This window comes from Gadus macrocephalus, chromosome 7, assembly GCF_031168955.1.
Source record: "Gadus macrocephalus chromosome 7, ASM3116895v1".
In the NCBI taxonomy this organism is placed as follows: domain Eukaryota; kingdom Metazoa; phylum Chordata; class Actinopteri; order Gadiformes; family Gadidae; genus Gadus; species Gadus macrocephalus.
The window spans coordinates 4,518,541-4,532,127 of record NC_082388.1 but is presented as its reverse complement, the minus strand read 5'-3'; the positions used below and the strand labels follow the sequence as shown (position 1 = coordinate 4,532,127).

Sequence of the window (13,587 nt, the reverse complement as noted above, 5' to 3'; positions counted from 1 at the left end):
TCTAGTTGATGTGTTTGGCTACGTCCAGGTATGCGATCTCCACCTCCCTCTCTCCCTCTCCCTCTCTCTCTCCCCCCTCCCTCCCTCTATTGGATGCGCTTCGCTACGTCCAGGTAAGCGATCTCCACCTCCCTCTCTGCGGGGCAGGTGGAGGTGAACTCTGTGCGCTGGGAGGCGTTGTCAAGGTAACGCCACACGCCCGTCATGTCGGCGGGGATCTCCAGCGAGCGGTACTTCCGGGCCACCACCTGCAGGTCCGGGGGGTAGAGGTAAAGACAGCCATGTTATTTTCGGATATAAATCTGCTTTAGCACGTTTGCTTTAGCATGCCCCCTGTAACTTTGAAAAAAATTTCTAGGCTAAGGTTAGGCTAGGCTAGGAGCACATCTCAGGATATGCAGGCTAAAGCCCAGTTCAGACCAAAGATTCACCTTGCAACGGCTTGCAACTCGCAACTCCTTGCGACGAGACGGGCTGCGACGTTCACACTGGCTGCAACGCGCTGCAACGGGCTGCAACGCTAGGTGGTTTCCCTAGCAACTGTGAACGCTCTGGCACAGCTGAGAGCCGCAACAGCATTATTTGCGTAGGTTAGGTTAGATTAGTTAGGTTTGCGATTAGTTAGGTTTGCAATTAGTTTTATTTTTATTTTGCTTGAGAGTAGGCTAGAGTTACTGTGTTTTGTCATTCTCCGGATATCGGATGTTTCCATCGGATATTTTTATGCTGGAGTGGACAGTACAGTACCGGGACGGAGTAAGAACGCGACGTACAAGTTGTTCTGTGCTGTGATTGGCTGTAGAGAAATAGTTAAATCGCCGCGTTCTAAAACTGGACCTTGCGATTTGAGTAGGATTACGCGCGTAACGCGCCTAACCTGCCGCTTGATCATTGTGTGTCATAAAAAATGGTTCAACGCGCCTAACGCGCCTTACGCTCCTATGCAGCTAGATGAGCCTGCCCAAAACTTATTTTGCCCCGCTACTTTTCTTTTGCTCCACAAACACGGCTGAGATCACCACCATCGCTGCACTGTATTTGTTGTGGGAGTTCGAGGAGAGTAGGAAACCCAAACACCGTCGTGTTTGGTGCATGACATCCTCCGTAGGCGCTCACAGCCGGGTGAGTTTCACCACCTCCTACAGGAACTCCGCCTGGATGACGGCCAGTTCCAGCGGTATTTTCGGTTGACTGGGGCCATGTTCGATGACCTGCTAGCCCGGGTTGGTGCCAGGATCTCTCATCAGGACACCAACTACAGGCGCTCCATATCAGCTGCGGAGCGCTGCGGAGCGCCTGTCCTCCATCTCTCTGCCAGTGACGACGGGTCAAGCTCAACGCTGATTGGCTATCGCGGCTAAGCGTCACGCGTAGGAGCTTAAAGATTTACTTTTTTTTTAACCTAAACCAATGGTTCCCTATTAAAAAATGCAGATTTTCTACGCCTGTAACGCGTTCAGTGTTTAGGACTAGGTTAGCTATGCTAGGCTAGGAGCGCATCTCAGGTTGTGCATGATAAGGCTCTAAGACTAAGCTAGGCTAGGCTAGGCTAGTCCCTCACCTTGAGGATGTGCAGCTTGGGCAGCAGGTTGCAGTCGGCCAGGGTCAGCTCGGGGCCGTCCAGGAAGCGGCGGCGGGACTCGGGGAGGTCGCCGGCAGCGTCGGCGTCAATCTCCTCCGACAGCGGCGTTCGCAGGAAGTCATCGAGACGCCGCAAGGAACGGAGGAGGGCCTTCTCCAAAGCTGGGGGAGGGAGGGGGGAGGGAGAGGGGGAGGAGGGAGGGAGGGAGGATGGGGAGAGGGGAGGGGGAAGGGAGAGGGAGGGAGAGAGGGAGGATGGGGAGAGGGGAGGGGGAAGGGAGAGGGAGGGAGAGAGGGAGGGAGGGAGAGAGAGCAAGAGAGAGATCTGACTCATCTGTCTGTATTGTACTTTACTGTAACCCCAACAAACACTCACACACACACACACACCAACAGACTCACTCGCTCACACACACAGACACACATAGACACACACAGACGCACAGACACAGACACACACACACACCTTCATTGGTGTCCTTGCGGGGGTTCTTGATGTAGGCAGAAAACTTGGCGAAGACGTCGATGCCGGCGGTGTGAGACTCCTTGTGGCGGGGGGCCAGCCGGGGGTACCTACACGCACACACACACGCATGCTCACACACATGTTGTTTGCAATAGACTCAAGACTCACCTCTGTTCACTTGGACTCTTAATAGCCCCCCCCTCCCACCCCTCCTACTTACTGTATGTTGTACGTCCCGGCACTTCACTGTGTGTGTGTATGTGTGTGTGTGTGTGTGTGTGTGTGTGTGTGTGTGTGTGTGTGTGTGTGTGTGTGTGTGTGTGTGTATGTGTGTTTGTGTTTTTGCGTGTACATGTGTGTTTGTGAATATGTATACCAGTGTGTGTGTGTGTGTGTGTCTGAGTAGGAAAGTGCTTGTCTGTATGTGCATGTGTGTGAGTGTGTCTTCGCGTGTGTGTCTATCTGTCTGTGTGTGCCGCGTATGTGTGTATGTGTATGTGAGTTTGTTTGTGCATGTGTTTTTGTGTGTGTTTGTGTGTGTGTGTATTGTGGCAACCCGGTTCCGAAGTGTCTGTTCTCACGGCAAGTACCACGCACTGGACATGGTTTAAGCCGCAGTCTGCGTTTATTCACAAATAAAGTGACTGAACAAGAGATACAATACTGAGGGTCTCCGTGAGCCTCGTAGTCTGTGGTGAGTCAATTGTCTCCTCCTGGTTGGTCTTTCTTCCTCGAACCCGGAATGAGTCCTCGGCTGCCTTTTAAGATGTCCGCCCGCTCGTTTCCTCCCTCCGACCAGGTGTTCCCCATCTGGCTGATGAGGGTGAGGAATGTGGAGCTCTCTGCCGCCGGCTAGAGGATGGCGGCGGTACACGCCCTCCACCACTAGCCCCCGGATCCCCCTGGTGGGGAGCGGGTTGTCACACTCCTTCACCGCTTGATGAAGCCTCTGGTCGACTGGGTTCCAACCCAGGCATGCATCCCGACGTGACAGGGCATCGGCGTTGGCGTGCTCCTTGCCCGGTCGGTGGTCCACCTTGAAGTGGAAGTCCTGGAGGGCCAGGAACCACCTCGTCACCCGGGCATTGGTGTCCTTGGCGCCGGCCATCCACTTCAGTGGAGCATGGTCGGTGACCAGGGTAAACTCCCGACCTACGAGGTAGTACCGGAGTTTGTCCAAGATTCACTTGATGGCCAGGGCCTCCTTCTCCACTGGGGAGTCATTCCTCTCGTTGGGCAGGAGTTTTCGGCTTATGTAGGTGCTGTTTCTTCGAGGTGGGGCGAGGCCAGTCCCGGATGGCGGCCAACTTGCTCTCCTACCGCCGGACGTTCCCCCGTCCCACCTGGTACCCCAGGTAGGCCGTCTCCTCCAGCCCGAGGTGGCATTTGGTCGGGTTGGCGGTGAGGCCCGCCTTCCGTAGCTCCCGCAGTAAGGCCCGCAGCTGCCGGATGGGGACATCCAAGCTGTCGCTGTGGATGATGATGTCATCGATGTAAGAAGCTGCGTAGGCCTGGTGAGGCCGTAGGAGCTGGTCCATCATCCTCTGGAATGATGGCCGGGGCTCCATGGACGCCGAAGGGGAGGACGGTGTACTGGTACAGGCCCCCCGGGGTTGCGAACGCCGTCTTCTCCCGGACGGTCCGGGTCAATGGCACCTGCCAATACCCCTTGGTCAGGTCCAGGGTGGTGAGGTACCTGGCTGGTCCGAGTCGCTCAATCAACTCGTCCACCCTGGGCATGGGGTAGGCGCAGTGTCGCCGGAATGATTTCAGTTGTGGGGGGGGCAAATGCACATGCATGTGTCAAACAGCGCGTGACACCTCATCATCCTAAAGCCGGCCACACACCGGCGCCGCTGTGCGCATTTCAACCCGCGTCAATTGCTGGCCCTAGCACCAATAGGAAGCGGCGCGCTGCAGCACCGTTGTGATCCAAATAATGTGTTGTCACCGTAAAGTACACACTGAATCATCATAATAACCTTCTTCATTGTCATCACAATCATCATTATAGATGGCTTTTGGATTTGACTGTAGAAACTTTGGTCTGTTTAATGTAGTGCTTCACGCCGGGTCTGGAGGGTCCACTCCCCCCCTCCACTGCTTCAGGATGTTGACGTGATTCAGCTCCCGATCAGGAGCGGTGCCGGGAGGTGGGGAACAATCCCCGCCCGGGCAGTGAACACCCCGTAGGGGGTCCTGACGACTACATGGCAGGTCCCGTAGGTACGGGTGTCCCCGTGTACACAGGCGACTCCATCGACCGGTCTGGCCGCAGGTGTAGCACCGCCTCCCCTCACGGCCCTCCTGGGTCACGATCGGCGGTTCCGGTGGGGGTGTCTGGGCGAGGTTGTGGGTCCCCTTCGGTCTCGGCGGGTCTTTGTAGGCCGAGGGGTGGTCCGGGGACTGGCGCTCAGCTGCTGGGCCACCTGCCAGTAATCCAGCTGCCGGATAAGATCATCCACCGTGTCGGGATGATGGTGGGCCAGGATCCTCCATGCGTCTGGCGGAAGCTGGCGAATTGTATTGTCTATAAGGACCCGGTCCAGCGGGCTGGGTCCCTCGCCTGTCGCCAGCCACCTTCTCACCAGGCGGCCATGCTGGGCGATCAGTGTCTGTACCGCACCACGGATGTCAAATCGGCAGTCGTGGAAGCGTTGGGCCCTGTCCGCGAGGTTGTGCCCGTAGTAGGCCAGTATAGCCTGATGAGTGCGGGATACTGGCCGGCGGTCTCGGCCAAGAGGTCCTGGCCCGCCTGCTGTGCGGGTCCGGTGAGGAAGGGCGACAGGATGTGGGCCCACTGGTCCTCCGGCCAGCTCTCCCTCCGGGCGGTCCGTTCGAACACCTCCATGTATGCCTCCACGTCGTCTCCTGGTAAGATTTTGGTGAGCCGCCGGGGCAGCAGTCGGGGAGTCGCGGACGGCGTGCTGGGTGAGTCGGAGCACTGCTTCGTGGAGCAGGGCAAGACTCTCCGTAGTATCCCGCTGTATAGCGGCGGCCTGCCCCTGGAGCTGCTGCTGACGCTGGGCGGCGGCGCCCCGTCTGGGTTCTGCATGTTGTGAGGGAGTACTTCACCGTGAGTTGTAGTGGGTTCCAATAGGCCGCTTCCTCCACCATATGTGGCAACCTGGTTCCGAAGTGTCTGTTCTCACGGAAAGTACCACGCACTGGACATGGTTTAAGCCGCAGTCGGCGTTTATTCACAAATAAAGTGACTGAACAAGAGATACAATACTGAGGGTCTCCGTGAGCCTCGTAGTCTGTGGTGAGTCAATTGTCTCCTCCTGGTTGGTCTTTCTTCCTCGAACCCGGAATGAGTCCTCCTCTTTTAAGATGTCCGCCAGCTCGTTTCCTCCCTCCGGCCAGGTGTTCCCCATCTGGCTGATGAGGGTGAGGAATGTGGAGCTCTCTGCCGCCGGCTAGTGGATGGCGGCGGTACACGCCCTCCACCACTAGCCCCCGGATCCCCCTGGTGGGGAGCTGGTTGTCACAGTATGTGTGTTTGTTATCGTGTGTTGCAAGTGAGTTGGTGTGTGTGTGTGTGTTTGCATGCATATGAGTGTGTTTGTATGTCTCTGTAGGTCCGTGTGTCAGTGTTATTGCGTGTGTCTGTGTGTATGTGTATGTCTGGCTGAGTTTGTGTGTGAGTCTGAGACTTAAATAAACACAAAAGTAGTGCAAAGTGCCAACCAAATGGCGATAGTTCCTGGTCCATTTAGTCCTGGCCTTAACAAGCCTGTTAACATCATTGGACAGACCCAGTTGTCACTCATAACGCTGATTATGATTCCGCTAGCCGTTCTGATCGGAGCTTCACAGCAGCAGAGTCTTGAAGACCCATTGACTTTTATATAATAAATATGTCTTACAATATCCATAGAACCCAAATATAACTTGCAAAAACCCATGGTAAAGTTAATGTTAATATTACTAATATTACTGATAGTGAAGCCTTTGTCACAATGACAAAGAAACTGCTGCATGGGAAATTGCAGCCAAATAAATTCCATTCAGGTGAGTTTCAACAACAGTTGACCAAAGCACATAGCAAAAAAACAAAACAAAGATTCTTTATATCTACGATACGTTACGTTATGTTACGCTTAATACTACTTATGCAACAGATCGGCGATTTCTTTTTCCAGATAGCCTCCCTGTATTCATGGGTGGATTACTGCACGGGCACACCGGGCACATGCCCAGGGGTTAGCCTGAGTTACTAACAGTGGGGCCCAGGGCCCCACAAGTTTTAATGTTGCATTGTCGAAGCAATCAGTAGAGAAATACAAAAATTCAAGCGAAAACAGCAATAGTAGGCCTATTACTACTACTGAGTAAATAAATTAATAAAAAGATCACTAGGGGGCACTATTTCAGTTTGTGAATTTGAGACCGGTCACGAACGAGTCACTGTCATTTAAACATGGAGCAACGGCGAACTCTAAGTGGAGCGTTGAAGCAATGAATTTATTCAGTTCAGATCGTTTATCAAGCCTGGAGATAATGCAACCCCAAAAGGACTGCTACGAATTATAGCCTACTCGATTGTGGACTGCAATCTATGTTTCCAAATGTGTATGTAGCGTCACGGCTTTTTCTGACTCTGCTCCTCAGTAATTGCGAAGGGGAGCGGTCATTCTCTCTTCTGTCCAGGATTAAAAATGAACTGAGGACGAAAATGTCACAAAAACGCCTCAAGGCACTTTCTCTCATGGCAATTGAGAGCGACCTTACCAATGCACTGGACTTTGATTATATCGTGTAGGATTTCGCACGGAACAGAGCCCGGAAAAAATGCATTTCATAGGTGAAATGCATTACTGTCAATTAATGTAAGGTTCGTATTGAGTTGTTTTAAGTCGTTTTTATTTGTGGTTGAAAGCGGTGCAATCGAAATTCGTTCAAATCGCCAAAAATGTCATCAATTATATATTTTTTTTATCCTGTTTTGGTTAAATAAAGATGCATTTATTTGTAATAATTATTGTGAGGTTGCCTTTCCTGTGTTACAAATCCTGCTGAGTTGCAGATAGGCCAATGACTTATTATCGCCAATAAGTGTGTGTGTATTCTGGGTGCGTGTGTTTATGTTGGAAGGGGGGGGGGGGGGGGGGGGGCTGCGGAGTTCACGTGCCCAGGGGCCCGATGTGTCATAATCCGTCTGTGCCTGTATTTATTAATGTTTACAGTGTTCCCTTCTTGAGTTATTATATGCTTGTACTCCTCATAGACCTCCACAAGGAGCTTCTGTTCGCCACAGAAAAAGATCCCGCGCGGGCCTTTTCGGACATTGATCCATGATTCGACATTAACGGATCTGGGCTGGTTATAAATCTTGTGAGAACGCTTAATCCACGATAACATAAGCCTGGCTTGAACTAACCTGAGCAAGGTGAGGCTGAATGGGTTGATGGAATGGCTTTAGCCTCAAGTGGAAGTTAGCGTTAGTTCTAACCAGGCTTAATCAACTAAGCGCCGCTTTCGTTAACGACTTTGATTGAATACCTCTCTGGTGTGTGTGTAATTAGCCGTTAGAAGCCGTTTTGAACATCTTTAAGAGTGGTCATTAGTTTTATACCATTGTCAACATGGTATTCGATGCCGTTTTACTGCCATTACAAAAAATGTAAAAGGGGTCCGCTGAGTGAAACGTCAGCGTTTCTCTCTGTTGTGTGTGTTTATGAGTGTGTGTAGTATATGAGTATATGTGTGTATACAGTATATGTGTGCGCTGCATGCATGTGTGTGTGTGTGTGCACTTCATGTGCCTGTATGAGCTGCATATGTGTGTGTGTGTGTGTGTTTGTGTGTGTGTGTGTGTGTGTGTGTGTGTGTGTGTGTGTGTGTGTGTGTGTGTGTGTGTGTGTGTGTGTGTGTGTGTGTGTGTGTGTGTGTGTGTATGTGTGTGTGTGTGTGTGTGTGTGTGTGTGTGTGTGTGTGTGTGTGTGTGTGTGTGTGTGAGCTGCATGCATGTGTGTGTGTGCTTCATTTGTGTGTGTGCACTCCATCCCCCCGTGGCGGGGTGAGCTTCTCCTCCAGGAACTTCTCCATCCTGTGTGTGTGTGTGTATTAGTGTGTGTGCGTGTGTGTGTGCATCTCTGTGTTTGTATTAGTGTCTGTGTGTGTGTATGTGTTTGTATTAGTGTGTGTGTGTACTTGTGTGTGTGTGTGTGTGTGTGTGTGTAGGGTGTGTGTGTGTCACCGTGGGGGGGTGAGCTTCTCCTCCAGGAACTCCTCGATGAGGTTGACGTCGACCTTCAGCTCCCCGTTGAAGGTCACGAACGGCGGGTTGGTGCCCGGCGCCAGGGCCTGCAGGTCGGCCGGTTTCCTAGGTAACAGCCAATCAGAGAGAGGCGTGACCATCACACACACACACATACACCGAGCACACACAGGGCAGGGCCAAGCATGAGTCTCTTTCCCCCCCTCCCCAACCGTTTCAGGTCTACGGTGGTCTCTCGCTCTCTCTCTCTCTCTCTCTCTCTCTCTCTCTCTCTCTCTCTCTCCCTCTCTCTCTCTCTCTCTCTCTCTATCTCTCTCTCTCTCTCTCTCTCTCTCTCTCTCTCTCTCTCTCTCTCTCTCTCTCTATCTATCTGTCTCTGTCTGTGTCTCTGTCTCTCTCTCCCCCCTCTCTCCCTCTCTCTTCTCTCCCCTCTCTCTCTCTCCCCTCTCTCCCCTCTCTTCTCTCCCCTCTCTCTCTCGCTCCCCTCTCTCTCTCGCCCCCCTCTCTCTCGCCCCCCTCTCTCCCTCTCTCTTCTCTCCCCCTCTCTCTCGCCCCCCTCTCTCTACCTCTTCAGGTCCACGGTGGTCACGTTGAAGACCACCCCCTTCAGCCACAGGATCATGAAGAGCCGCTGGGAGAAGGGGCAGTTACCCAGGCTCTCTCCGTCGCTGCCCGCCTGGGGATACACACACATGGGAAACACACAGACACAGGTTAAACACTCAGACATGGTAAACACATACACACACACGGTAAACACACACACAAATGGTAAACACACACACATTTTAAAAACACACACACACGCATATGGTAAACACTCACACACACGCACACACACGCTTTCCAACACACACCCATGGTAAACACACACACACACGTTTTACATAGTGTGGCAACCCGTCCCCAACACCTCGGGTCAGGCGGCCCAGGGGAGAGGTGGTGGATGGCATATACAGGGACGAGACAATCACCTGGACTCTACCCTGGCTCATGGAGTCATTAGTATTATTTTTCGTTGATCTCACTTTGGGCACCAACCCACGCGGTTTCTGTTATTCTCGAATAAATGCCTCGTTTTGGCTTTGAACGGACCTGGGCGTTTGGTGATTCCTGAGCAACTGAGACATTCCTGGGGCAGGGTCGCCACATATGGTGGAGAATGCAGGCAACCTGACCACGCTACGGACTACTCAGGTTTACCAACCCACCCGCCAATGCAGAACCCGGATGGAGCCGCCGCCGCCCAGCGCCAGTAACAGGACCAAGCCCTGGCCGCCGCCACCCAGAGGGATACCGCCGAGAGCCTCGTCCTTCTCCAGGAGGCGGTGCTATGCCTCACTCAACAGGCAGTTTGTGAATCCCGACCTCCGCGCCGACCAGCCGCCTCACCAAACTCGGTCCGGAAGACGACGGAGAGCTGGCCCGAGGACCAGTGGGCCCACATCCTGTCCCCCTTCCTCACCGGACCCGCACAGCAGGCAAGCCAGGACCTGGCACCGGAGCGCGCCAGTCAGTACCCGGCGTTGATACAGGCAATATTGGCATACTATGGACATAGCCTCGCCGCCAGGGCCCAGCGCTTCCACGAATGGTGATTTGACATCCGAGGCGCCGTGCAGACTCAAATCTCCCAGTACGGGAGGCTGATCCGGAGATGGCTCGCAGACGGCGAAGGACCCAGCCTCCTGGACAGGGTGTTAATATACAATACCGTCCATCAGCTCCCGCCAGACACCCGGAGAACCTTCGCCACCAACCACCTCGACACGGTAGACGAGCTGGTCCGGCAATTGGAGAACTGGCAGGTGGCTCAACAGCTGAGTCTTAGTGTCCGGAACCCATCGCGGCCCAGTGAGACACACCGGGACCGACGAGGACCGAATCCCTTGCCGGGGTGATGAGAGACGTTGTCCAATACTGTCAGACCTGCCCCTTCTGCCAGCATACTGCCCCGAGACCCTCGATTCGGAACCCTTTGATCCCCATGCCCATAATTGAAGTACCGTTCGACCGGTTAGCTCTGGACATTGTCGGGCCTCTCCCGAAGACCAGCCGGGGACATAGGTACGCCCTACCACTCTGCGCCGCCACTGCCAAGGTGGTCGCTATGGAGCTGATGCTCCTGTTCATTCGAGCATGGATAGCCAGGGAGGTACTCCCAGACCAGGGATCCTGTTTTATGTCACGGGTGATCAAAGAACTGCTTAGCCTCCTCCAGGAAAAGTAGCTCCGGACATCTGTGTACCACCCCCAGACAGACGGGCTCGTGGAACGTTTTAACAAGACACTAAAACAAATGCTGAAGAAGTTCATGGACACCGACGGGAAAAATTGGGACCAGCTCTTGCCCCACGTCCTGTGCGCAGTCCGTGAAGTGCCCCAAGCCTCCACGGGTTTCTCCCCTGCAAGCTGCTGTACGGGAGAAGACCTTCGGGAGAGTCGGCCATCCCCTCATCGCACTATGGTGGACCACGTGGAGCAGTTGAAGGGACCGCATGGCACACGTCTGGCCCATCGCCCGGACCATCTCCGACAGGCCCAGCAAGCTCAAGCCTGGGTCAACAACCGGGGAGCCCAGCTGCGCATATTTCAGCCCGGCGACCTGGTCCTGGTCCTCATACCTACGGCAGAGTGCAAGTTCTTGGCCAAGTGGCAGGGGGCCCTACGAGGTAGTCGACAGGGTGGGGGAGGTGAACTACAGGGTACGGCAGCCCGGGAGACGCAAACCCACCCAACTCACCACGGCAACCTGCTGAAGCAGTGTGGACTGGAGCTAACCCATCGGCACCGGCAACCCTGGTACTGGCCGCCCGACGCAAAATACCAGTGGTTCCCGTGGGAGAAGACCTCAGCCCGACCCAGAAGCAAGTCCTCGAGGAAGTCATCCTACAGCACCAGGATGTCTTCTCAGAAGTGCCCGGGAGGACCACGGTCGCCCAACACAACATTAAGATGGCGCCAGGTGTCACCGTGCCCGTCCCCCCCTACCGGGTCCAGGAAGCCCGTAGGAACTCGATCCGGGAGGAGGTTGCAAGAATGCCCCGCCCCACCTCCAAAAAACTGGTGAAATAATTTCTTAGTCTGGTAGGGTACTACTAGAGGTTTATCCCCAGCTTCGCCACTCTGGCCAGTCCCCTAAATAACCTGACCCGGAAGGCCCTGCCAGACCGGTTAACGTGGTCAAGTGGGCCCTTGTCAAGCTGAGGTACTATCTCCTGGGCCGGGTGTTCATACTCGTCACCGACCACGCGCCACTCAAGTGGATGGCCAGCGCGAAGGAGTCGAACGCACGGGTGACGAGTTGGTTCCTGGCCCTCCAGGATTTCAGGTTCCAGGTAGACCACAGGCCGGCAGGGAACATGCCAACGCCAACGCTCTGTCCCGCCGAGATGCCTGTCTCTGGTCAGTCAGAGACAACCCGAGGCTTCAACCAGCGGTGGTGGGGTGTGGCAACCCGGCCCCAACACCTCGGGCCAGGCGGCCCAGGGAAGAGGTGGTGGATGGCATGTGCAGCCGATATCCACCAGTCACATGTGACATGTTCTCTTAGGGGGAGAACTGGGAGCCCGAGCAGAGCAGGGAACCTTCCAGGACCCGATACGGACATGAAGACGAGTGGATCTAGCGGACCTATCCCCAGCGGTCCCAAGGGAACCCCGACGACGTACACCCACGCGGAACGCACCGCTGGAACAGTGCTCCCAACGGGAGCGACCTTCCACTCTAGGGACGAGACTGGCCCGGCCAGAGAGACAATCACCTGGACTCTACCGTGGCTCACGTTAGCAACGGAGACATCCCTTGCGCAGGGTCGCCACAATATGGTAAACGCACACATGTTACACACACACACGCATACACACACACAGATGTTAAACACACACACAGATTGAACACACACATGTTACACACACACGCAAACATGTTAAACACACACATATGCACAAAGTCAAACACAGGGTAAACACACACACACACAGTGAACACACACATACACACAAACAGGGCAAACACACACACACAGCAGGGCTCTCAAGTCTCACGCATTCGGTGTGAGACGCACGCAATTCAACCCATGCACACACTCACACACCACACTTCCTATTTCTTACGCAGAGAAATTACCAGTATAGCGCCCACCAATTTGCGCCGCTATTTAACAGTGGAGCAAGTAGGAAACAAATGGGTGCCCCGTACGTCCTCTTTTGCTCGGACATGCCCTCTTTTTGAGACACTTTTAAAACAATGTCTCCGGGCGGAATTTCAAAATCGTCCTGGATTTTATTAAAGCCTCATACATGTTCACATTGAATTTGCGTTGCGTTTCTCTGGGTCGTTCACAAACTAGTTAGGCTACACCCTCCCCTACTCAGTTCTGTTCGCATTGTATTAGTGGAAGTGAGTAGGGGGAGAGGCTAAGTAGAGCCTTCAGATTGGACGGTTTGACTTTAGAGTTACCGTCATGTTTTGTATTTCCTTTTTTTACCATTATTGTTTTATAGGGACAAACATCAACAAATTTCTCCTACAGGGGATTGATAAAGTTCTATATATTGAACATAATGAAACACTTGGTCATACTTTACACACTTTACCACAGCGTTGGCCTACTGAATGCCACAGATATATTTTAAGCATTGGACCGAATGGCACATAAATATATATTTTTGCACGTTTGCAACGTTTAAAATTTCAGGGAAAAGTATATGCCTCTACTGGTGTTGCTTAGGCCAATAGCCTTTTGAGGCAGTGTTGTTTCTGAATATAAGTGTTAAGGGCCAATAATGCTTACTATCATACATTAGTCACCATGTCTCTGGACACATTTGTATGCAGTCACATGTTAATATCCCCCCCCCCCGCAGACAAAATCTCACTCTAAATTCAGTTCAAAACTTGAGAGCCCTGCATACAGGGTAAACATAAACACACATGGTACATACATACACAAACATAGGGTAAACACACACACATGGTAAACACACACGTCAAACAAACACACACACACGTTATACAGATGCAAAGAAATTCACACAAGAACACACACACATGCACATATACGTGCACATATACACACACACATTCAAACACAGAAACACACACATGCATGCACACACAGATTAAACAGCAACTGATATTAAACTTTCACACATACACATGCACACACCTGCACACTCAGACACACGCATATTAAACTCACAAACTCAGTTATTAAACATTCAGACATTCCCATACACGCACAGACACACACACACACAAACATACTGTATATTTTACGTACTAACGCATCAAAGCACACGCACACACACTCACA

General features: G+C 53.0%; 1 protein-coding gene across 2 annotated transcripts in view; it reads right to left on the bottom strand.

Annotated features, from left to right (window-relative positions):
• Positions 1 to 13,587, bottom strand: part of LOC132461258 (chloride intracellular channel protein 4) — a 14,535-nt gene continuing 948 nt past the window's right edge. The window contains exons 2-6 of one of the 2 annotated variants that reach the window (XM_060056302.1): positions 8,837 to 8,946; positions 8,250 to 8,375; positions 2,048 to 2,154; positions 1,562 to 1,743; positions 1 to 248 (exon numbers count right to left, since the gene is read on the bottom strand). In XM_060056302.1, the coding sequence (XP_059912285.1) occupies positions 87 to 248; positions 1,562 to 1,743; positions 2,048 to 2,154; positions 8,250 to 8,375; positions 8,837 to 8,946 (687 nt within the window). In that variant the 3' untranslated portion in view covers positions 1 to 86. Of the gene's footprint in view, positions 249 to 1,561; positions 1,744 to 2,047; positions 2,155 to 8,249; positions 8,376 to 8,836; positions 9,222 to 13,587 lie in introns of those variants that run through there. The other variant, XM_060056301.1, reaches the window with a different exon arrangement.